Here is a 23,163-nt window from a genome sequence, read left to right as displayed (position 1 = left end):
TCAGAGAGAAAGGTCAAGCAGGCCATTAAAAGTGTATGTCTGGGGTGCAGTCGATAACTAAAGTCATGGCAGTAAATGAGATTCTAAATGGCGAGGGTAAAAACAGAAAAGGAAACAGGTGTGAGAAGATAACCTTGGTGAAGCAGATCCTTTTTCAATCCTAGCAGAAGTATTAAAATAGTATTTAAAGTTACAGAAGAGTATGTGGTAAAAAATTATGATTAGGGCTGTACAATTCAATTTAGCTTTCTTTTGGGGACAAATAATATATAATTTTAAAAAATCTATCATAGAAGATGGCCATACAAGTTCAAAGTTTGAACATGGTTCTCTCTAATTGGGAGGATCAGAGAGAAAAATCAGCATCATTATATAGCTATGTGCCATTTGGGATAGGGGTACTATCCCAATTCTGAGAAATGGGTAGGTAGGCAAATCTGCCATTGTGCGAACATCGTAGTGTGTACTTAACAAACCTAGATGGGATAGCCTACTACACACCTAGGCTATGTGGTGTAGCCTGTTGCTCCTAGGCTACAAACTTGTACAGGATGTTACTGTACTGAATACTGTAGGCAGTTGTAACACAAATATAATAATTTGTGTGTCTCAACATATATCTAAACATAAGAAAGGCACAGTAAAAGTATAGTATTATAATCTTATGGGACCACCCTCGTATGTGCAGTCTGTCGTTGACCTGTGTTGTTACTTGGCACATGACTGTATTTATCCTTTTGTTAGTTAATCTTTTTACTTTACTTTGCTATATAGCAAAGTGTAAATCCTGAGGTCCTCAGATGTCAGGCAAGGAGTGAAGTGGTCTGAATAGAAGAAAATAGGGTGTGCTGGAAACTGCAGTCATTGGGAAAGCATAGGAGGTCTGAAAGGGGTGCCACCGTTTAGCACCAGCCTACTGGTGCCACATTGTATTTTGACCCCAGTATGTCTCATTCTTCTAATTGGTTGATAAATGATTTATAAATTATATAAATGACATAAATGATTTGTAAATGTCAGCAGTGGGTTTAAAATTTTAAAAAATGTTTGTCACCAAAAATGTTTGTCATGTATATTGGTCAGATGCCCACCAATTTGTTAACTTTCTATCCTATCTTCCTGAGAGACTCAATACACTTAGATAAGAAATTTGGTTACAACAATGCAGTGTGTATTTATCTATTTATTTCCTCAAGGCCAATTTTGTGGAAATTCCAAAAACTATTCTAATAATGACAGTTTACTATCATAGTGGGTCAGAAGCATCAAAATGGTAAAATTTGTTAATTTCTTGGATGGTAGTTCATTGGTGGAAGATCATACCTGATGATGCCTGGATGATTTAATGAATTGGTCAATAAATCAGTGGGCTCAAGAAAGTTTTAGGTCCCTTCTGGCATCTTTTTACTTCTTTGACAATTTTCTAACTTCCACGTGGGTTTGATTCTTTGGAGAAGTCTTTGTGTAAAGGTGGAACCTGTTGGGTAGCCTTGGTGAGGAACATACAAAGAGAATCAGAGAGAAAAATAAGCATCATTAGCTTCACACACTGGTTTGAAGTGGTACTTTCCCCACACAATTGAATTAAGAGAAGGTATACAAGCGAGACTAATACTAATGAGAGGTTATAGAAATTAACTTTTCTAGAGCCTTAAGTATAATTTTTAGATATGCCCTAAACATGGCCAAGGTGGACCTGTTAAGCTCTGACACATGTAGTCTTGGCTATAAATGGATAAATCTTGCATCATTCTTGGCTGTGTTCATTCAAATGTATATGGATAGTCTATAAATAACCAGCTAAATAACAATAATCTTTTAACTTTTTCAAGTACTTTAATTATAATTATCAAGTTTTCTGCATTTATGTAATTATCTGAAAATTTGCTTTCTTTATTAAGAACTAGTATACTTTATATAGATAACTGTTCAAGGTGAATCAGTGGGATAATATAAAAAGAATGACAGGAGGAGTTGGAGAAGGCAATTATGCAGTAACTTTTTATCTTAATATATCTTAGTTTATAAATTCCATTACTTTAACGTAGGACTTTTTTTTTCAATGACCTCTTTTTTAGAGGTAATTTCCCTAAAAAGTAACCATCAATAAATGAAAACTAACATTCATCAATAACCTCTGTGAAGAGTAGAGCTGTGTGCTTTTGTGGTGGCCAAAAATGAATAAGAAATCAATAGAAAATCAGGCCATGGAGATTAAAAATAAGTATAATCACTCAAAAAACTATCTCTACTGAATGCTTTTTATATACTTAAGATATAAATCTACAAATCATATTTCAAAGCAGTGACACTATGTTGGAAATTCTCAAAAGCAGTAGCGGAATTTCATTTGTGTTAGGTTATATTGCTCCTGATTTTCACATCCACTTGCAATCTTGCCTGTACAGCTTAAAAGTGTGTTGTTTTCTTGTAGCAAACACATAGTTTTGTAATTCAGGCTCAATTAATGTTCACTTCCCTCACCCCCATAGCATGTCTTGTTTCACACAAATACTTACTAGTCAAAGTTTAACTTTTTCCTACTTTCTAGTGGTTTCAGTAATATTTCCAAAGATTATAAGAAATCACTTTTTGTTTTTTATATGCTATGGTGTTATCATGAATTTGTTAACTTGAACAAAAGTTTCTGAGAACAATCTCTGATAGTATCTCTGATACTTATCCCCAAATATGAACTGGGCTATGGTTCTGAGTAACAAACAATGTTAACTTCTGTCATCCTCTTTTGTTCCCCATATAATGAATATTGTTCCCACCAGAGAGTGGAATATTTATGTCTGACCTGACATATGAGGTGGGGAATTCTAGAGGAATGATAGACTAACAATAACATTAAGTTAAGGTTAAGTAGCTAATACTTATTGAAGGCATGCTCTGATCTAGGCACTATGCTAAGAGTGTTGCTTGGAATCTCATTTTGTTCTTGCATCAACCTTTTTTCCAGTTTATATTTAGGAAAAATAAGACTCACAAACTTTAAGCAATATGACTGAGGTTGCACAGCTAGAAAGTATCAAAGCCAAGATTAAACCCAGGAAGTCTGATTTTAGAGCCAAGTTCTTAACTGCCTTTCTATATTGCCTGTACCTGTAGAGAGGGAGATAAAATGACAATACATTCAAAGTGAAAACCAGTGAGACTGCTTTTCCATAATCCATAGCTTGTTCTCAAACTTAAGTAAAATGACATTTTTATTAGCATTGACAACTCACCCTAGTAGTATTATGTGCTTCCTCACAGAAAATGTTGATAGCCAGTTCTTTAATTGGCAATACCCTTCTCAGATAAACCTTATGAACTACAAAGTTATCACTGTACAAAGAAACTCTCATAGATTTTATCTTCCTAGCTCTTTCAGCCTTTGTCTAAGTGGAGGTGCTATACTGTTCTTTGTGAAATAATTTACTGTCCTTGGAATCTGCCTTCTCTATCACCCCATCCCCTTCTGTACGGGGCTGTCATATGCTCCGACTCTTACTTATTTAACAAGGAGAAGCCATATTTACCAACTCTTATTTTACGTATTTGTTTCCAAATGGTTTTGAATATCTCTTGAATGCCAAGCACTATTGTAGGCACTGGTAATGGGATTGTAAAATAAGACAGACAAGGACCCTACTCTAATGAAAAAAGAAAGATACCAGCTGGTTATAGCAGTGTGTGGTGATGCAGTAAGAAATGATGGATGGCTACTTTTAACTTGGGGGTTAGGGAAGGACTCTCTGAATATCAAAGAGCCAGACATGGCAATATAGAAGAACGAGTGTTCCAATAAGAAGGAACAGGTCCTAAGGTAGGAGGAAGTGCCACTTACTTGATGAACCAAAGCCAGCGAGCATTACTGGAGTGTAGTGTGCAGGGAAGAGTGAAGAATGAAGCCAGAGCAGTGGCAGGGCCAGAAGCCACAGAGCTTTGTAAACCTGGCCAGGGTGCTGGTTTGTAGGCCCGGGTCATATTTGCACACATGTAAATGAAATACAAAGAAATAAGGCATTTTCACCTCTTTTATCACAATCTTTATAGGAACTGGTGATAAAGACTCTGATTGTAGCAGAACCTCATGTCTTGCATGCGTATCGAATGTGCAGACCTGGTCAATCTCCAGGAAGTGAAAGTGTCTGCTTTGAAGTCCTGGGATTTGATATTTTGCTCGACAGAAAACTAAAGCCATGGCTTCTGGAGGTAAGGCATTCTTTAAGAAGAAAGAGAATGTATCACTGTTCTAGTGTATTAAAAGAAATGTTTTTTAAATGTGTACTTGACACAGTTGTCCCATTCACTGACCAGAATGAGGCCTGAATGGATGGAGTAAGGGGGAAGTAGAGAATGAAAATTCAGGGAATAGAACAGTTCTAAGAATGAATCAATATATGTTTGACATTATTTTTCCCAAATTAGCATTGAATGAAGTTCTAGGCCAGGAATTTTGAATGTAAGTGTGGAGTTTTTATTGATTTGTTGCCTACTTGCCTTACTATGTTCTCAACCTCTTGGCTTGTACCACTTCATGAATTGTGGAGATTGTCTCCCCTCTGTGTGGGTACCTGGGCCTCAAGACTTTGCCTCTAGTGTGTCTCCCTTTCACATTCAGGCTCCAATTGGTTCCTTAGTCAATGTTCAGTATTCAGTATTCAGCACTGTGGGTGGCATACATTGTATGCCTGGGTTCCCCCCATGTGCAGCCTGTCAACCGTATGCCTTCCGGTTTGCTAGCAGTCACTGGTTCGTTGAGAGTTATCATTATTTTTCCTTGATTTTATATGAAAGATCACTTAACAAATATGGAATAATATAAAGAAAATAAATATTATCTGTTTAAGATTTTTGTATCTTTCCTGCCATATTTATACTTCCAGTCATATTTACATTTATGTTATCCAGAAGAAACCTTAGAACTCATGTGGTCCAGCTGGACCCCCTGCAGCAATTCCCTCCAAGCTGTGTTCTGTGATCATAGAACCTTCCCATGGCCACTGAGGTAATGTGGTTAGGAATCTTTATCAGAAAAATAGCACATATCTCAACAGTGTTTACTGAATCAGTTACATTTTAAGGAATCTAATGCTATAGAAGATGTAATTAACAACTACTTTTCATTTTAAATTGAAGTAAAATTTAGAAGTTGGAAGTTGCATCTGCATTACCAAGGTTTGCATAAGCAAATTAAATGAGTGACAGGTGAGATTAAGATATCCAAAATATATTTTTTAGGACTACACACTCTTCCAATTTGAGGGCCAAAGATTTTGTGTGTATGTACCTGTGTCAGGTGTGTGTGTGTTCATCTACTTTGAGCAAATAATGTGTATTCTATCTCCAAGTAAATGTACTGATAGTTCTCTCTTTTGGGTGTTCAAATTTTGCTCCAGCCTGTCATAGAGATAACATAAATGTGAGGAGTTTTGCTTATCCATTGCTTCCTGCATCTCTTGCATATGAAAACACTTGACTGTGCACTATGGACACTTCGTCTTACTAAGGCCTAAAATCTTCTTACTTAGATTTATTACTTTTTCTGTAGTAATCTTTTCCTGTTAGCTGTGTTTTCTTGCACCCCCGTTACTTGTCTTTTCTCATTGATGGGGTGGGAAAGAAGTAAAGGCACATGCACAAAGAGGATTAAAAGGGAATAATGACTTTATCAATATCTTACTTACCTTTTTTTTAAAAAAGTATTTGATTTATTGGAGCTTTCCATTAGCTTGCTAAATCAGATTGACTGAATGGTTGAATTCTGATGTTTTTTTAAAAGGCTCAAAATACCATTGTTTTCAGGAGTTTCTTTATTCTCTATTCTCTCCTTCATCATTTCCAGATCAATCAGAACCATTAAAAATCCACAGTAACCAACAGCTCTCAATAATGAACACTTACTATATTAAAACAGTTCAAAGAACCTTATTTAGATCTTGCTTTGTATTTTGCAAGGAGCTGAAATCGTAGTGGTTCTAATACACATCGTTCAAAACCTTTTGGCGCCATCAAGTGGAATAACGTAGAAAGTGCTTCTGAGAATGTGATAACTTAGTTAACTATGATTTAGTTAACAATAATTTCAGGTAATGATTATTAGTGGCAAAATTACAGAGATTTTCAAAAATAGAAAACATTTTTAGGGAAAAACATGGAAATTTGGAAAAGTATGAATATACTGCCAATATTTTAAGTACCCTTTAACAAGGACCTACTAAGTTACAGTTACTGTGCTGGGTGGCGGGGATACAAGAATAAAACAAGAATACTTGCCCTGGACTAGTGGTTATTCAGATGTGTGTTTTATGTTAATAATTATAAATATTAGTAGGAAAACATGGAAGTAGCACAAATAATAACATGATTAATCTGTGCACATGTGTGTATTTTAGAGTTTAAAAAAGATCTTTGCAGAAAGAACACCTGAGCAGAGTTTTTAGGGCTGTAGAAGGTGGGGTAGGGGCTAGAGGCTGGCAGAGATAAGGTAGGGGTGGGGGAAGGCCATGGGGCGGAGGGAACAGCACTTTTTTAGGAGCATATAATTTATTATGGATACTTTGATACATGCATAAAATAATTGTGCTTGTTTTTGCCAAAACTGCTGTTTTGAAGAGTTAATAATAGTATTCACTAATTTAAATATTTTCTGATAATTTTCATTTTTGCTTGCATTACAAACTGCTGAGTTTTAAGATTCTAACATCTGCTGGGTTTTGTCTGTTTTAGAATCAGGGTAGGAAATGGGAACCAAAGAAACTATCAACATTGTGGAGGGGAATTTTGCCTGGCTAGAATATTGTTTAACTTTTAGTTTCTTCTGTCAGCCATTTGTGTTTCTTCATTTATTTTTTTCTTTACCTTTCTCATAATTTTTTTTTTTAAAATCAAGAACCTTTGATGATAACTTAAACTGAAAAAAGTTTTTCTGCCTTTCTACATACTAGTTTATCTTATGTGAGTACATTTCTTCATAGACCAATTTCTTTTATAGTAGAGGGAAGAATTTGAAATAGGTAAGAAGAACGAGAGAGAGAGGTTGTTTTATGCTAAGACCTCAGTACCATCCTGGAAGAGGGATATGCCTTGCAGAATTCCAGACTGCAATTTGGAATGGAATCCCTAATGAATTCTGTGAAGATAGATAACATTCCAGTGAACCACTTAATCATCAGTTCCTAAATGTCTGGCTTATTATACATCTCGTCACATGTAGTAGCAAAACTATCTATTACAGATTCCAGAGATTTGAATCAGTATGGTCACATTTTTTGCATATTACTTTACACTTTCACTGCACTTGTAAGGGGAAGTGCTTACAGCTTTGAAGTAACAGATTAATAAACTCCTTTCTCAAATTGACCCAGAATAGATGTGGGTCCTTGCAATTTTCAAGCTATTTTTCTCTCCTTGAGACTGCATCAGAAAGACAGGAATATGTCCATCACCTTCTAAATCAGAAACCAACAAAGGAATCAAAATACAACTTGACGTATCTCTATAAAAGGAGTGTACTATGCATCCATCAAAATGATGGCTGATGAAAGATTTTCATGGTACATTGTTAAGAGAAAAACTTGGATTATAAAATAAAGTATGGTTAGTATAGGCATGCATTTGGAAGGTAAAGTGATATTTTCCTTCAATATTTTATACAATATTTTATATTGTACAATATAATATTTTATATATGTATGCATAGAAAATATCTGGAATACTATTTAACAAATGGTTAGCAAAGCATTAAAGTAGTGGGATTATAGGTACTTTCTTGTCATTTTGCTTCTTTTTACTAATGTTTTTGCAGTGAATTTATGTCACGATTCTAATTAGAGACGTTGTATTCCTGGATGGTTTCTTGAGTGTAAAGTTGTATTTCCTCAGGTGTCAGCTGTAGAATGCATGCTATCAGTTGTTTTGTCTCTTGTGGTGATGGATTTGTGTAATGAGGTCCAGTAGCATACATGTTTTTGGCAATAGCCTAAGAGGGTTAGTTGTTGGTCAAGAAGCTAAGCTGTAGTTTGTATCTCAGCAGTATTCTAACCCACTGATTTAATTGATTAAGTAATTTTCTTAAACATCTAGTATTTACTACATTTTCATAACAACAACAAAACCTAACAACAACAAAGACAAAAACAGAAACTCCAGCTCTTGAAGTGGTAAAATATTTTATAATAGATTTCAGGGCATATATAGTTATTCCTTATTTGTCATCTTAATGAATTTCTGGAAATGATGTCAGATAGTAGAACAGCCACAAATGGCTCATTTATTCCCATTTGTGCTTACATAGTTAGAAAAGCTCATAGAGGTTAGTCCTCAGCTACCCTGAATGGTATCTTCTGAGCAATATAGTCAATTCCTTTTGAAATTAAAATTGAGGAATTATTGTTTGAGCTATGTAGAAAGAAACAGAATCCAGTTTTTAAATGGAAAGATCTGAAACAGTGGAAAGAGGGCACTGATAGTATCTATATTATAAATGTACACATGTATATAATTATTACTATTTAATATATTGATTACATGAATATCACTTACTGTTACCTTTTTGCCAAGTTAAGTCACTTTTAACTTCCCCAAATTGAAAACTGAGAATGTGTGGGTGATGGATGGAGAGAGTGGAGAGGAGAGAAGAGGCCAGATAAGGCTGGCAGTGAACACCCTGAACTAAGGCAGCAGGGGAAGGAGGTGGTGCCAACAGTCAATTCCTTGCAATTCCTTGACCTCTGGTAATGGTGAACGGAGTTGGGCAGTGGTACCTGGGCCATGCCAAGCTTTGAGACTTGTTGTGGAGTCCTATTGGCTAAAGGTCTCATGTTAGATTAACAAATATGTATTGAATATTTATTGACCTTCCAACATTTGGCTGCTCTCATTGTTTTCTTTGTAAATTTCAGATTAATCGAGCTCCAAGCTTTGGAACTGATCAGAAAATAGACTATGATGTAAAACGGGGAGTGTTGCTAAATGCACTAAAGCTACTAAACATCAGGTAAAGTATTTCCTCCATGTTTTGGAATTTTTTCTCCGCATTTGGTATAGATGAATCATTTGTACATGAAGTTGGCTTGTAATCTTTTGTATTTTTGTGTTATGTATTTTTAATATCTTGATTCCATTCTTTAAAACCATATGGCTTTTTGTAAAAAAAAATACCTTCTCCTGTACATTGCTTTTCCTGCTTCCCATATAATACTCAGTATTAAATTATGATGTTGGCATAATTATTAATATAGAGTATGAAGTTGCATTGGATAATATTTTAGGAGACCCTCTAGATTGTCTTCCTCATCTTACAAGAAGAAATTAAAGCACTGAGAAGTCATTCAGGAAAATAAAAAGTCTGAATTATGGATATCCTACCTTTCTATCCAAAGGTCTTCCCACTATATCATGCTGCTTGCATAAGCAAAAAAGAGAGGCAGTTGTTCAGTGAGGATTAACTTTCCCATTGAAAAGTACAGACAGGGAGGCAAGTAAAATTTAAGAGAAAGACTTGGTTAGTGTGGGTGGAGGGCTGGTTGCAGTGTACATGATCATGGATTTCAAATATTCAAAATGCTATTATGTGGGAAAAGCTTTTGCTCATTACAAAAGAAAGTTGTTAGTCTTTTAACTGGACTGCTTCATGAAATAGTAAGTTCTCTATCATTGTAAGTGCTAAAACAGAGCTTAGGGTGTTGGATTAAAGGAACACAGGTCATTTAAACTCAGAGATTCTATGATTTCAGTTTATTCTAATTGTCATTCAAGAACTCTAGAAGAGTTACGGGATGCTTCCAAGCACTTTTTAAATTTAAGATGTTTCCAAGCATTTAGCAAGCACTTAATTAAAAAGTAGCTTTATGTGGGCAGCAGAATTATGAAAAGAGGTGGACATATAAACCTGTTCAGAAATTTTCATATAACCTCTTCTTTTGCCTGATGAAAGATTGACTTGTTATTTCCATTATCCTAAAAGAAATGTGTAGAAAGGAAGGAGATGTAGTATGAGAATGTTTTTTGTTTACCTTATATAAGTGCATTAGGTATTTTAGATTATTTAAATAGTATGCCAGACATTCTTTTTTTTTTTGTATACAAGTTTACTATTATTGTTTAAGTAAGCTGTGTGTTTGGTTTTTTGTTTTGTTTTTTGGCATGCCTTTTGACCTTGCCAATGATGATACCAATTCAGGACATTATGTGTGGGTGTTTTTGGTCTTTTTTAAAAGTGAGGCATATACAGTCTAAGCAGTCAGAAATTTCACAGAAATTTCTGTGAAATTCACAGTCAGAAATAACACCAGCACGTGTTCTAGACTTGAGTTTCAGCTAGGTCTGTGATGGGCACATCATGGGGACACAAGAAAGAACTAAGAACACTAGGAAAATTCTTGACAATTTATTAAATATTATAGTATTAATTTTCATATGGACTTTTAATTTTAGGTAGAACAAATTGTTCTGTGATTCCAGAAATCCCCTATTTACATTATTTTAATCAGACTATTAGAATGGTGTTTTTTTCATTATCTTTCTACTCGGGAACCTAAGTATTTAATAATTTCTATTACCAACACCCAGCCTAAGCTTCTTTCATAATATAACTTAACCTTAGCTCTTCCATCTTATTTCCTATTTCTCTCCAACCCAAACTGTTTTAGTTAGGCTGATTATCTCATTATTTTTCCCATACAGCTTGCCCATTCGCAGTGATGATTTATTCTGTTTCCTAGCCTGAATATCTTTCCTTACTGCCTGTGACTCAAATCCCATCTTTTATTATGATATCTTCCTTTTGGTCCAAATTAATCTTTCCTTTCTTTGAGCTCCAGAAGAAATTATAGTCTGCATAGTATGTGGATTATCACTTTGTTTACTTTCTTACCCTCTGTGCTGTTTTACCTGGCCATGGCTGACTTTTCAATTTGATTTAAGCTCCTTGAAGTTGAGGAATATATACTTTTATATTCTTCACAATTCTTAGTACAGTACTTTACTTATGGTATGGCTCCATGTATACCCCCACGTGCATTTTGCAGACATGTGCTTTTATTCTCAAGGACATTAGGAAGAATGTAGATTGCTCAGGATGTTCCATCACAACTGCTGTGAATACAGAACCTCACATGGAGCAGATTAGAATTGGTCCCTTTGTACTTGGACAACAGATACAATTTGAGTTCAAATTCAAGTAATTTTTTTGAAACATTAGGCTTGGGGTCTTCAGAGACAAGACAGCATGAAAGGGGCTATATGGAGAACAAGTAAGAGTTCTTTTTTACTGTAATAAAAGGAAAATCCAATTATTTTGTGGTGGTATTCCTGGGTTGATAAGAAGAGTCTTTTTCCTCTGTAAGTATTCTATTACAATCATTAAAATAGAGTCTAGAAAAGACATTCACAGTCCCATGAGTCCCTAGGTCTGAAATACTTTTTAATTAGATTAGATTAAATTAAATTACCTTTCCCTTATGTAGAACTAATTGATGAACTACAGGCTTGCAGCATTTAATGCTATCCTGTCCTTGAACATTTATCCTTGCTGGCCTTCTCTGACACTAGTCTCTGGGTCACTAGTCACTTAACCTTGATCATTCCTGTGTCTGCTCCTGTGGTTCCTCTTACTTTCTGCTTACCTGTTATTTTTTTACTGTTCTTGCCTCAGCCCTCTTTTCTCCTATGTCAATCTCATTCACTTTTGTGGCATCATTTATGAGTCTGATGCTGGAGTCCCTTTTTTTATATGTGAATGCAGTGAGGTCTAGTTTGGGGTGCCTCTCACTATCTCTGACCCACTCTGGAACCTAGTCCTGCATTTGCAGCTCTCTGATGACCATGGGCACTGGATGCTTGTGTTCTAGTAAGTGCTCTATAAACACACAGTGAGTGAGTGAGCCAGCAAGTAAATAAGTTAATGGATGGGTGAAAGTTCTGATGATACTTAATTTCAGTATGACCAAAGTTGAATTATTTTCTCCTTTAGTCATATTCTTCTTGCTGGGCTTATCACGTTTTCTCTGAAACAATAGCAAATATCTTCCACCTACAAAGTGTAAATCTAATAATTCATATGTATTTACTATATTTATGAAATGCTAAAAGGAGATAAAAAATAAATAAAATTCCCCCTCCTTAAGTAGTTCAGTTATTAAAAGGGAAATATATATGCTTGTAGTAAAATACAATGATAATCACAGAAACCTAGTTTTCTATTTTTGTTTACTTTGCTAGTTAATAGCAAAACCATCCACATAAAAGGCCAGGCTAGAATACTGGGAGTTATCCTTAACTCCATTTATTACCAGTCAACCAATTGTCAAATTTCTGACTATCTCTTAATTTCTTCTTTTCATCTCCAACTTATCTTTCTCCTGGACTATTTTATTGGCTTCTTTCCTGCTTCTAGCACTAATCTCCACCCCATTTTGCAGCTTCTACTCTGTTGCTCTGTGAATCATTCAACACGCATTTACTGAGTGTCCACAAATATTGCAGTAGATACTTGGAATTCAAAGACTGCTGTGATTCCTAGGTTTCTGGCTTGTATGCCTTGTTTGATAATATGCCATCCAGCGAAATAAAGACTATAGGAGAAAAAGAGAGGCTTAGTGGAGTAAGTGAATGGGGCAAGGTAGAAAGAAGGAGAGATTTCATGTGGGAATGTCTGCTCCCACAGCAAATTTGTTTGTCAGCAGGAATATATTCATAGCATGCTACATTAAAAAAGGAGTACTCAGGGCTGCCAACCTTATAGTAGAAGTTGAGTGATAGTATATTTCTCCTACAGAAAAAAAGAAAAGAAAGAGAGATATGATTCAGTTTTAAATATGCTAATTTTGAAGGGCTTTGAGACAATGTTAAATGAAAAATTTGATATACAGAGCCCCAGGAGATAGAGATATCTATTTGATTGACATCCGTGTATAGATTTCAGTTGAATCTAATGAATGAGATCACACAGTTGGAGTGCGTATTTTGAGAAGATGGGCCAGGACAGAGCCCTGAGGGGTGCCAATATTTGAAGAGAGATTTATAAACTCCGATATGCTGATCAGATTGTCTCCACACTGCCGGATACAGTTTAAACTCCTTTACACATACAAGGCACTTTTTGATCTTTAGATTATATACAAGACACCTTTTGATGTGGCCCTTGCATCTCTTGCCAACCTTATCACTTCTTGTTCTTTTTTCTCTGCCGTGGAATTGATTTTTCTAAGAACTTTTTGTGGGGCTGTTTCACATTTATATGCCTTTGCACTTGTTCTGATTTAAATATTCATTCACCTTAGTCTCTTTGGTATATGTCAACTCATTTTTTTTAATTGTTATAAAATACACTTAACATAAAAGCTACCATTTTAAACATTTTTAAGTGTATTTAAGGGGCAGTGGCATTAAGTACATTCACATTGTTGTGCAACTATCACTACCGTTGATCTCCAGAACTCTTTTCATCCTGTAAAACTGAAATTCTATGCCCATTAAACATTAGCCTCATTCCCCTCTCGCCTAGTCCTTGACAACAACCATTATTCTCTCTGTCTCTGTGAATTTGAGTGCCTTACTCTAAGTATTTCACAGAAATGGAATCATATATAGTTTTTGTTTTGTTACGGGCTTATTTCACTTAGCATAATGTCTTCAAGTTCATCCATTTTCTAACATGTGTCAGAATTCTCTTCCTTTTTAAGGCTGAATAACATTCCATTGTATGTATATGTATACCACATTTTTGTCAACTCATTCTTAAAATCTAGCCTAAGCCTGACTTTCTATTTGAAACCTTTGCCAAGGGAAAGTGGTTTACTTCCTCCCTTGTGCTTTCACCATATTTATCATCACGTTTTTAAATAGCACTCATTGTACCCTACATAGTTATTTATATGCCATTGCCTCCAGACTGTCAGTGGCCCGATCTGATTCTCTTTGTGTGCCCAGGGCCATGTCGAGAACTAGCATATAGTGAGTAATAAATAAAATTTGTATTGAAGACAATGTGGGGGAAGGGCACTTCATTCAACCACTTGTAGAAAGGTAAAGAATTGAGATAAAGCAAAGCATGTTCCTAGAACTTCTAGTGGTTCCATGTTACTGGAACACTGAGTATGTTAAGCATGTGGTTAGAGAAGTCCCTTGGATGGAATCCCAGGGGGTAATGAATAGTGAAAAGGACTGGAGAAAGTGGTAAGGTAAGCAGAACTCCTTAGGTCAGTGTATGGATACAGTTAAATGGAAACACTAATTAAAATCCTAAATGAACGGCAATCTTTGGCTCTTTAGTTAGATATTCTGATTTGTGATGTGGGAGTCCTTAGTACTAATTTATATCTATATTTATAGACATGGGAACACAGTTGTTAGAATGACAATATTCCTAAAGGGTAGAATATGGGAGCATCCTTTTTAGAAAAATTTCTCAGTGTGGTTGGCTTTTCTTTATTTCTAAATGTGAAGTAACATCTGTGTGTACTTACTTTTGCTACTCTCCTCTGAGTGTGTTTGAACTGTTTGTGCATTACCATCTTTGTCTAGGAGTGTTTTGTTTGCTGTGGATGTGCATATAAATCTATGCTTATTTCTTTCACAGAATACTCACAGCATCTCAGTCCTCTTTTATTTTCCCTTCCTCTTTTCTTTTGTCCCTTTTTTTGCTTCCTCCCTCCCTTTTTTTTGCCTATTGATTGTTTGGTCTGTCTTTCTCTATATTCTCTTCATTTCTATTTCCTTTTCTTCTCCTCTCTTTCCTTTAAACTGAATACTGTATAGAAATGATCATTCTAGATAGAGTGGATATGAAAAAAATTAAAAATCAAGAGCTACTTAAACCATGGCATTTCCTTTACCCTTAACTGGGGAAACTCAGAGCCTCCTTTGTGTTCGTCATTGGACGTGCCAGTGGAGTCACTAAAATTGGAAATCTTGGTGGCATTACAAGTACATCCCTCTTTCTTATTCCTCACATTGAATTAGTCGTGAGAGCATATCCATTCTTCCTCAGAAATAGCCTTCTAAACTTACCCTTTTCCTCTAATCCCTCTGCTGCTTCCCTGGTCCAGGCCCTCATATTGTATATTTGTTAATGAAATAGTGTCTTATCTTAACTTCTTTCTTCCTTTCTCATCCACTTTTAAGCCACCGCACATGCTACCAAGGGCATAATCTTCAACACATGAAAATATAATTATGCCCTCCTATTTTTAAAATTTATGCCCTCCTTCATTGCTTAAAGTTAAATTGGAGGCTCAATAGCATAGTATTCAAGCCCTTATGATAAGCGTAGTTTCTTGCATTCACCCATAGCTCTCACTATCCTGAATCACTTGCAATTTTCTGGATGTGCTTATTTATTTTCTCAAGTTATTCCTTCTCCCCTGACCACCTGTTACACTCTAGACACTCAAGCCTCAGTATTGTCATGAAAAAGAGGGATCAGTTTTCTAACACCCCTGCAAGTTCCCTTTGTGACGGTGCTACATACTTGAGGCAAAAGAACAGGTCTAGGGCCTTGGCCGGGTATTCTCAATGCAATCTCCTGATGAATTGAGTGGGGCAGTTTGGAAACCTAAGCACTTGTTTACCTCTGTAAAACTGGCCAAATAGCTTCTTGTCCCCTCTCAGTTGGTGTACTCCCTTCTCTGGGCACTACCAGGGTGATAAGAATAGAAGGCATGGAAATGCAAGCTCAGGGATAAGAACTCTTTTACCCTAAGGGTGAGGGCAGAATTGGCTTTGCTTTTACTTTTTTTTTGGTAATCCACCTGTTCCTGCTTGGTCTTCGGTGGTAAGAGTGCAAGTTGTAGAGGTTAAGGAAAAAAGTCCTCAGGCTTATCTTATCCCTTATCTGAGGAAAATCATCTCACAACAGGACTTGTCCTATAAAAATCAGAGTTATAATTACATTTTCATGATTGGGCAAAAAATGAGAAGAACTATGCGGTTGTTTTTGAATAAACGATGATTGTTAAGCTGGGATTTCAGTCAGAAATAAAAATGTATTCACGGATGGTCAGTATAAATGAGAGTTTTTAAATATAAATGGAATTGGTTGAAGAAGGAGAAGAGAACCAACATTCATTAAGTACCTATAAATGTTACCACATATTAATCTTTGTAAGAATTCTAGGAAGGAAATATTACTGCTAACATTTACATTCAGCAATTAATTGACCAGTCTAAGATTGTATAGTTGGTAGTAAGCTGTTTGGAGGGAATATGAAACTAGGTCTTTCTGACTCTTTAAAACATACACTGTTATCATTTTATCTTGTTATCTTCAGAATGTCTATTTACCATATAGAGTCCCATATCTGATGGATGGTTAGATGAATGTAATGTATATGAATATATAAATTTAATAAACATTGAATTCTATCTCTACTATGTTTCCTCTTCTGTAAATTTCTCCTCACAGGGATGAGATAAGAACTTGTTTTCGTTTCAGAATATGAAGTTGTGTTTTATATTTTAGGGCCAGTGATAAAAGGAAAAACTTGGCCAAGCAAAAAGCTGAGGCTCAGAGGAGGCTTTATGGTCAAAATTCAATAAAAAGGCTCTTACCAGGCTCCTCAGACTGGGAACAGCAGAGACATCAGTTGGAGAGGCGGAAAGAAGAGTTGGTATGAAAATTTTAACAAAGCACCCACAGTTTAAATTGCATGATTCATTTGTCAGGTTTTATTTGTAAAAATTCTTTATTTCTAGAAAGAGAGACTTGTTCAAGTACGAAAACAAATCTTGCGAGAAGAACATGAAAATCGACATATGGGGAAGTATAGGTAAGTGTGCTGGCATTTTTGTATACATTGACAAAGTGAAGTGTCAAAGCAATCATTCTGTGTTTTTTATCCTTTTAGGCTTATTTTAAGCACTGTTCTTTCATTCAGAGAAAGTACTTTTTACTTACTATTTTTCAGGAAAGGTGGTCAGCAAGTAGATGGTTCAGAATTGAGAGAGCTTCTGCTAGTCTGCCTTTGGGGGTGGCTGTAGGAGGGCTTTTTAACCAGCTATCGTCCTGTGACTGTATTTAATTGTACTGTGGTATTTTAAGAAAGTCAGGATTCAGGACTGCTAGTATTCTTCCTCCTAATTCATAGTGATTGCTGTTCTTTGTTTTAAAACTCAAATGCTTCAGGAACCAGGCAAATAATGAAAAATGTTTGGAGGAGCTAGGTATGAGACAATAGAGGGGGGTGTGTACTATGCTGAACTGGAACCCCTCTACAATATCACTCTTGACAGGATCCAAAGGGGAACCCCAAAGCTCCTCCAGTTCTTGGAAAGATTACCCATCCTCTCAATCTTTGACATTGCCCTTATTCAGGAACACAGGAGGGTACAGTTCCTTGTATTTGTGGTAAGATATTTGTTCATGGCCTTAACAGCATCAATAGTAGTGATGAGAACACATTCCTCCCTTTCTACCTCTACTCGATTCTCTCTACTGGACAGACAAATTCTATCACCACAAAAGAGATTATCAGAACCATGGTAAAAGTCAGAAACTTCTGCCTTATCCCTCATTACCTGACAGTATTTCTCTACTTTATCTAATTGTCATTCTTCTCCAGCCATTTCCCCCAACCAAACTCTTATGCTGTACCTTCTGGAACTGCATTGTTTAATGACAATTCTCTAGATCAACTTTACTTTGTGTGAGTAACAGGTGAAAACTCATGAATTTCTCATAACTGCATTCATCTTTATTTCTAGCACCTGGTAATGTGACTGGCACAGAATAGGAAGTCAAGGATTATCTATGCAGCTGATCTTAGCTATTGAGCTATGATAGCTTCTTTTAAACAAATTGGTTTATCTGATTTTATTGTAGACGAATTTATCCTCCTGAAGATAAAGCACTACTTGAAAAGTATGAAAACTTGTTGGCTGTTGCCTTTCAGACCTTCCTTTCAGGAAGAGCAGCTTCATTCCAGCGAGAGATGAATAATCCTTTGAAAAAGATGAAAGTAAGAGAATGAGTGTTTTTTTTTTTAATTTGAGAATATTACAGGTGTACAAATGTTTTGGTTACATAAATTGCTTTTGTACAGTTTGAGTTAAAGATATAAGTGCATTCATCACTCATATGGTGTGCATTGTACCTGTTAGGTGTGAATTTACCCATCTCCTCTTCCCCCTTCTCACCTGCTTGATTTCTGTTGAATTTTATTATCATTTGTGCACATGAGTGTTGATCTATAAGTTTCAATATAGTAGTGAATACATATGGTTTTTGTTCTTCCATTCTTATGATACTTCACTTAAAAGGGTAGTCTCCAGTTCTACCCAGGTTGTTACAAAAGGTATTAGTTTATCATGTTTTTAATGGCTGAGTAATACTCCATGGTATACTATACCACATTTTATTGATCCACTCAAAGCCCCAAAACAACAGATGCTGGTGTGGATGCAACTAGTATAACCTCTATGGAAAGTAGTATGGAGATACTTCAAAGAACTAAAAGTACCTACCATTTGTTTCAGGATGTTACCCAAAGGAAAAAAAGACATTTTTTAAAAGACACGTGCACTTGAATGTTTATAGCAGTGTAATACATAATTGCAAAGATGTGGAAACAACCCAAGTGCCCATCAATACTTGAGAATGAGTGTTTATATAAAGAAAAAAAGAATAAAACCAAACAACGAAACAACGTATCTTTAAAAACAGCTCATCTTGGTCCTACATATAAAAACATTTTACTTTTAAGATGCATTTTCCACAGCCTTTTCGTTTTAACAGTTGGTAACATTTCATAATGAACCAAGTGATTTTGTAAGTAAGATGTGTAACAGGACAAATTATGGAGTAGAGAATTTTGATATTATGTTTTAATATCAGTATATTGTAAAAACATGTCTTATTATATAGATATGTATATGCAATAAAGAAATCCATTGAATTAACCTAGTGGTTTGTGACATTCTCACTATTTGGATTATGACTAACATACAATATTTTTTCCTGATGCTACATACACCAGGCATATGAGAGGAAATAACTGAAACACATACATACACAAACACATTCTAATCTGCTTACCTTAATAAAAGGTCTGTCCATTTTCTATTACAGCATAAGAAGCCACTTCATTTATTTGCTCATTATTCTGCAATGTTGGCTGGGCACATTTGAATGGTTCTTCTGCTGGTCTTGCCTGGAGTGAATCACACAGTAGCATTTATCAGAAAGCTCAACGGGGGCTAGAAATCCAACGTGGCTTCACTCACATATCTGGCATGTCAGATAAGATAAATGGAACATCTGGGAGCTGGCTGGGTGTCTCTTTCTTCCTACATGGTCTCTCAGCAGGGTAGCCAGATCTCTAAATATAGTAGCCTAGAGTTTCAAAAGAGAACATTTTAAGAAGATTCTCTTTATGCTAGCAGAATCTCTCTGCCTATATTATAGACCTGATCTCTGCCCACCCATGTCCAGAATTGACAAATGACCCCAAACTAGAAAGTGGCCACTCATCTCTGCTCATCTGGGAAGAACTTTTCCCTCTCTGGAATTCAGTTTCTTTGCACTACTTTTTATCTGTGGCTTTCTGAAGTTTTGAAAAATATGATTGTTTAGCTTATCTGGCTTTTTCTAACTGTTGTGGTGAAAATATTGTCTGTTATGATCTCAAGAACTCCTTGAGTTTCTTCTTAACCATCTTGCACTGCTATCCATGGAATTTATTGTAGGATTATTATTTAATTAAAACTTTATAATAAGAGACTTTTGATATTTTAATAGCTCAACTTCCTTAGATTGAGACAAAGAACTTATTTTAAAAATTTCTACTACACAATGAGATTTCTAGTTTCTTCAAAAATCTTTTTTTAAAGTGACATTGAAGTATAAATCATAAATATGTAGATAAAACTGTGGTATTTTTATAGGTTAAAAAAATACTTCAATGAAGCAGTCAATTATAACTCTGTCAGTGTAGCTATTATACTCCTATTGTTCTGATTGGCTCAATATCCACTGGGGTATTTGTTTTTATAACCTTCCTTTTGACTTCAAAATGACTCCAGAAGAGCACAAGAAAGGTACTATGGCATTGTGCATTTGTACCAACATTAATGACTATAAAATAAAAATCTTCTTAAATCTCTAAAAATACTGTTATACAATTGTTAAAATTTTGAAAGAGTTTCATTAAATAATGCCTATTCAGCAAAACTAACATTAGCTTGTTTCTAAATGAAACTATTAGGCCAATCATCAGTTTTCTGTCAGGAGTTTTAATATTATTATGCACTAATCAGTATAAAAGTGATTGATGAACTTGCAGTCTGGAAAATCAGAGTGAACTTCCAGAAATTTTAAAGTGTATGATAGGCTAATTTATTGAAGTAGTATACTTTTATATTTTAATGGAGTATAAGGATACAATTGTTTATGGTAATAATATACGATAGATTTCAGCTGTGTTATTTATATTGCCATATTTTAGTGAAAGTTTCTTCAAGAGAGTTTGCCATAACCCTTTATTTCTCCTTCTTGATCTGAGTAATCCTCACTAAATAGTTTCAGGAATCTTTTTTTACATTATTTTGTAGAGATTAATGAACTTGGAAAAATTCTAGGGTCTATTACTGAACATAATTTTAATTAACATGTTTTTTGAAGGAGGAAGATATTTTGGATCTTCTGGAACAATGTGAAATTGATGACGAAAAGTTGATGGGAAAAACTGCCAAACCTCGAGGACCAAAGGTGCGTTATCTCTACCTTCCTTAGTATCAAAGTAAATGCTACTTAGTACAGTTATTGTTTCCCTCTTGATATTTCTTATACGAATGGCTGGTGCTGCTTTCAAGGAACTATAGGGACCTTGCGTCCAGTGCAGGTAGAGTTGGGAAGATGATGTTATCTTACACTCAGGAGTTTTGTTTTGTTAGTTTATTTCATATTTTGGTTTTTCCCCTAATGTTAGTGAAAGCCCCATGAGTCAGGGCCAAGAGGGACCTAGGACTAGTACTCTTATTATAAACTAAGTATTAAGTTTCCCACATACCTCTAGACAGGTAATTATCAAAGAAATATATAGCATTATGGATAAGGCAAATCATGACTCTAGAGGCGCTTATTGGTTAGCCCTCACTAACAACATTGATAGTGTTAGTTAAAATAGGTACAGTTCCTAAAGATAGAAAGCTGTCATGTAGACAAAAATGAGCAGGTGTTTGCTTTACTTGTGCTGCTCTGTAGTGATGACATCCATATGTTCTTCTGATACATGTCAAAGTCCTTGCTATTAGAGTAGGAAAGAGTTGAATTTGAAAAATCTTGGAAACCTTTTTTATTCAATTCCTTTCACTTTATATTTGAGCATTACTGAGTTACCTGTATGTCCTCAGACAAATCATACTCTGTCATGCTTTTATGCCTTTCCATGCCTCTGAAATGCCTGCCTACTAACAAAAAGCATTGATTTGTTGCTTGATTAGAGACCCGTTCCTAATCCAGCTGAACTGTTGCTGCCTTTGTGAAACCTTCCTCCATTCTTCTAGTTAGGGGTGGATCTTCCCTCCCTTCCTTCACCTTCTGTACCATAAGTAACACTTTTATAAAGAAGTGGGGACAAATAATTATTTGCATGTTTGCCTTAGTGTGAGCTTGTAAGTTTCTCAAGGGTAGCAAGTAGATTTTCATCTTTGCATCTATAGCACCTAGCACAGTGTCTGACACATAGTAAGTTCTCAAAATCCAGTAGTTAAATTTGCTAAATGTGTCCACAGAAGCTCATTGGCTAGTAAAAAAGCAGATAGGTAACCCAAAACTATGCTATAATGTGGCACGGACTGTAATAAAGGGAGATGTAAAGTGCTACAGTAGCACAGAGAAGAAAGGAGTTGGGAAAATGTGGATGGCTCCAGAAAGGCAGTGCCATTTGAACTGGACCGTGAAAAATGAGTAGTACTTTAAACATTTAAGAGGAGTGGAAAGACATTCAAGGTAGAGGGAGCATTAAAGGAAAGACATGGAAGTGTGAAACTGCATAGGGTGTTGTAGAAATGATGAAAAATTTGGTATGACACAAGTGGAAGGTTCTTGGACAGTGAAATGGTACAAGATGGGCCTTGGTGAGAGATACCTATCCTGTGGAGATCTTGTATGTCAGATATTGTTCCAAATTATTATTATTATTATTATTTTTTGAGACAGAGTCTCACTTTGTTGCCCGGGGTAGAGTGCCATGGCGTCAGCCTAGCTCACAGCAACCTCAAACTCCTGGGCTCAGCAATCTTACTGCCTCAACCTCCCGAGTAGCTAGGATTACAGGCATGCGCCACCATGCCCAGCTAATTTTTTCTATATATTTTTAGTTGGCCAATTAATTTCTTTCTATTTTTAGTAGAGATGGGGTCTCGCTTATGCTCAGGCAGGTTTCTAACTCCTGACCTTGAGCGATCCTCCCACCTCTGCCTCCCAGAGTGCTGGGATTACAGGCATGAGCCACCGAGTCCGGCCCTGTTCCAAATTATTAATATGTGCTTTATATTGAGGCATTGTAGGATACATAGTTGATAATTTCTTTAGAACAAATATATTTTAAAATATATGTAAAAGTGAATACTTTCATGAGTCATGGCATCATTTTGGGAAACACTGGGAAATTTCTAAGCTTTGTGTATTAATTATTGCAATTCAGCAAACCAGACATGAGACAACCTGGGGGCACAATGTTCCTGGCAGAATGGCAAAAGCAAACCCCCTGATAACAGTTGTATATTGTTGAATAGTTTCCTTTGTTTCATTTATATAAGGCTTGTCATCCAAACAAAACTGTAAACTCTTGGAGGCCAGAATTACACTGTAATTTTTTCTGACTCCCTCATTCAAGACAAGTAGTGGGAACTAACAATATATTTGTTGAAACGAACTGTATAGTTCCTGTAGTTGTTTAAGCCAAGCGGTATTTCAAAGTGTTAGAAAACTACATAATCAGTCTGAAGTAGAAGCATTTTTATAACTTTTATCTTTGTGTTTACTAAGGGTTTAACGTGAGCCAAACTTCAAAGCAGCTCTTCCCTTTTAGAGGGAAAATATCACATGCCAAATACTGGTTTCCAGTGCTTTTACTGGTAGAAGAATAATTGGAGTAATCAGGGTTAAATAAAATTTACGCTTATACCAGGAGATATAATAACTTTGCACTTATTTGAGAACTTAAGAAATGT

At 35.7% G+C, this 23,163-nt stretch overlaps 1 protein-coding gene and 1 non-coding gene across 3 annotated transcripts in view; both read left to right on the top strand.

Annotated features, from left to right (window-relative positions):
* Positions 1 to 23,163, top strand: part of TTLL7 (tubulin tyrosine ligase like 7) — an 86,516-nt gene that overhangs the window by 19,853 nt on the left and 43,500 nt on the right. For both annotated transcript variants that reach the window (XM_020282664.2, XM_012751498.2), the window contains exons 8-13: positions 4,045 to 4,203; positions 8,895 to 8,989; positions 16,454 to 16,601; positions 16,687 to 16,760; positions 17,813 to 17,948; positions 20,609 to 20,695. In XM_020282664.2, the coding sequence (XP_020138253.1) occupies positions 4,045 to 4,203; positions 8,895 to 8,989; positions 16,454 to 16,601; positions 16,687 to 16,760; positions 17,813 to 17,948; positions 20,609 to 20,695 (699 nt within the window). The remainder of the gene's footprint in view (positions 1 to 4,044; positions 4,204 to 8,894; positions 8,990 to 16,453; positions 16,602 to 16,686; positions 16,761 to 17,812; positions 17,949 to 20,608; positions 20,696 to 23,163) is intronic.
* Positions 12,631 to 12,771, top strand: LOC142869915 (small nucleolar RNA U109). Its single transcript, XR_012918459.1, has one exon. It is a non-coding gene; the product is annotated as a small nucleolar RNA U109 (small nucleolar RNA).

Source organism: Microcebus murinus, chromosome 2 (assembly GCF_040939455.1).
Source record: "Microcebus murinus isolate Inina chromosome 2, M.murinus_Inina_mat1.0, whole genome shotgun sequence".
Classification (NCBI taxonomy): Eukaryota; Metazoa; Chordata; class Mammalia; order Primates; family Cheirogaleidae; genus Microcebus; species Microcebus murinus.
Note: the sequence above shows the minus strand (reverse complement) of the source record. Positions and strands in the feature narration are given on the sequence as shown.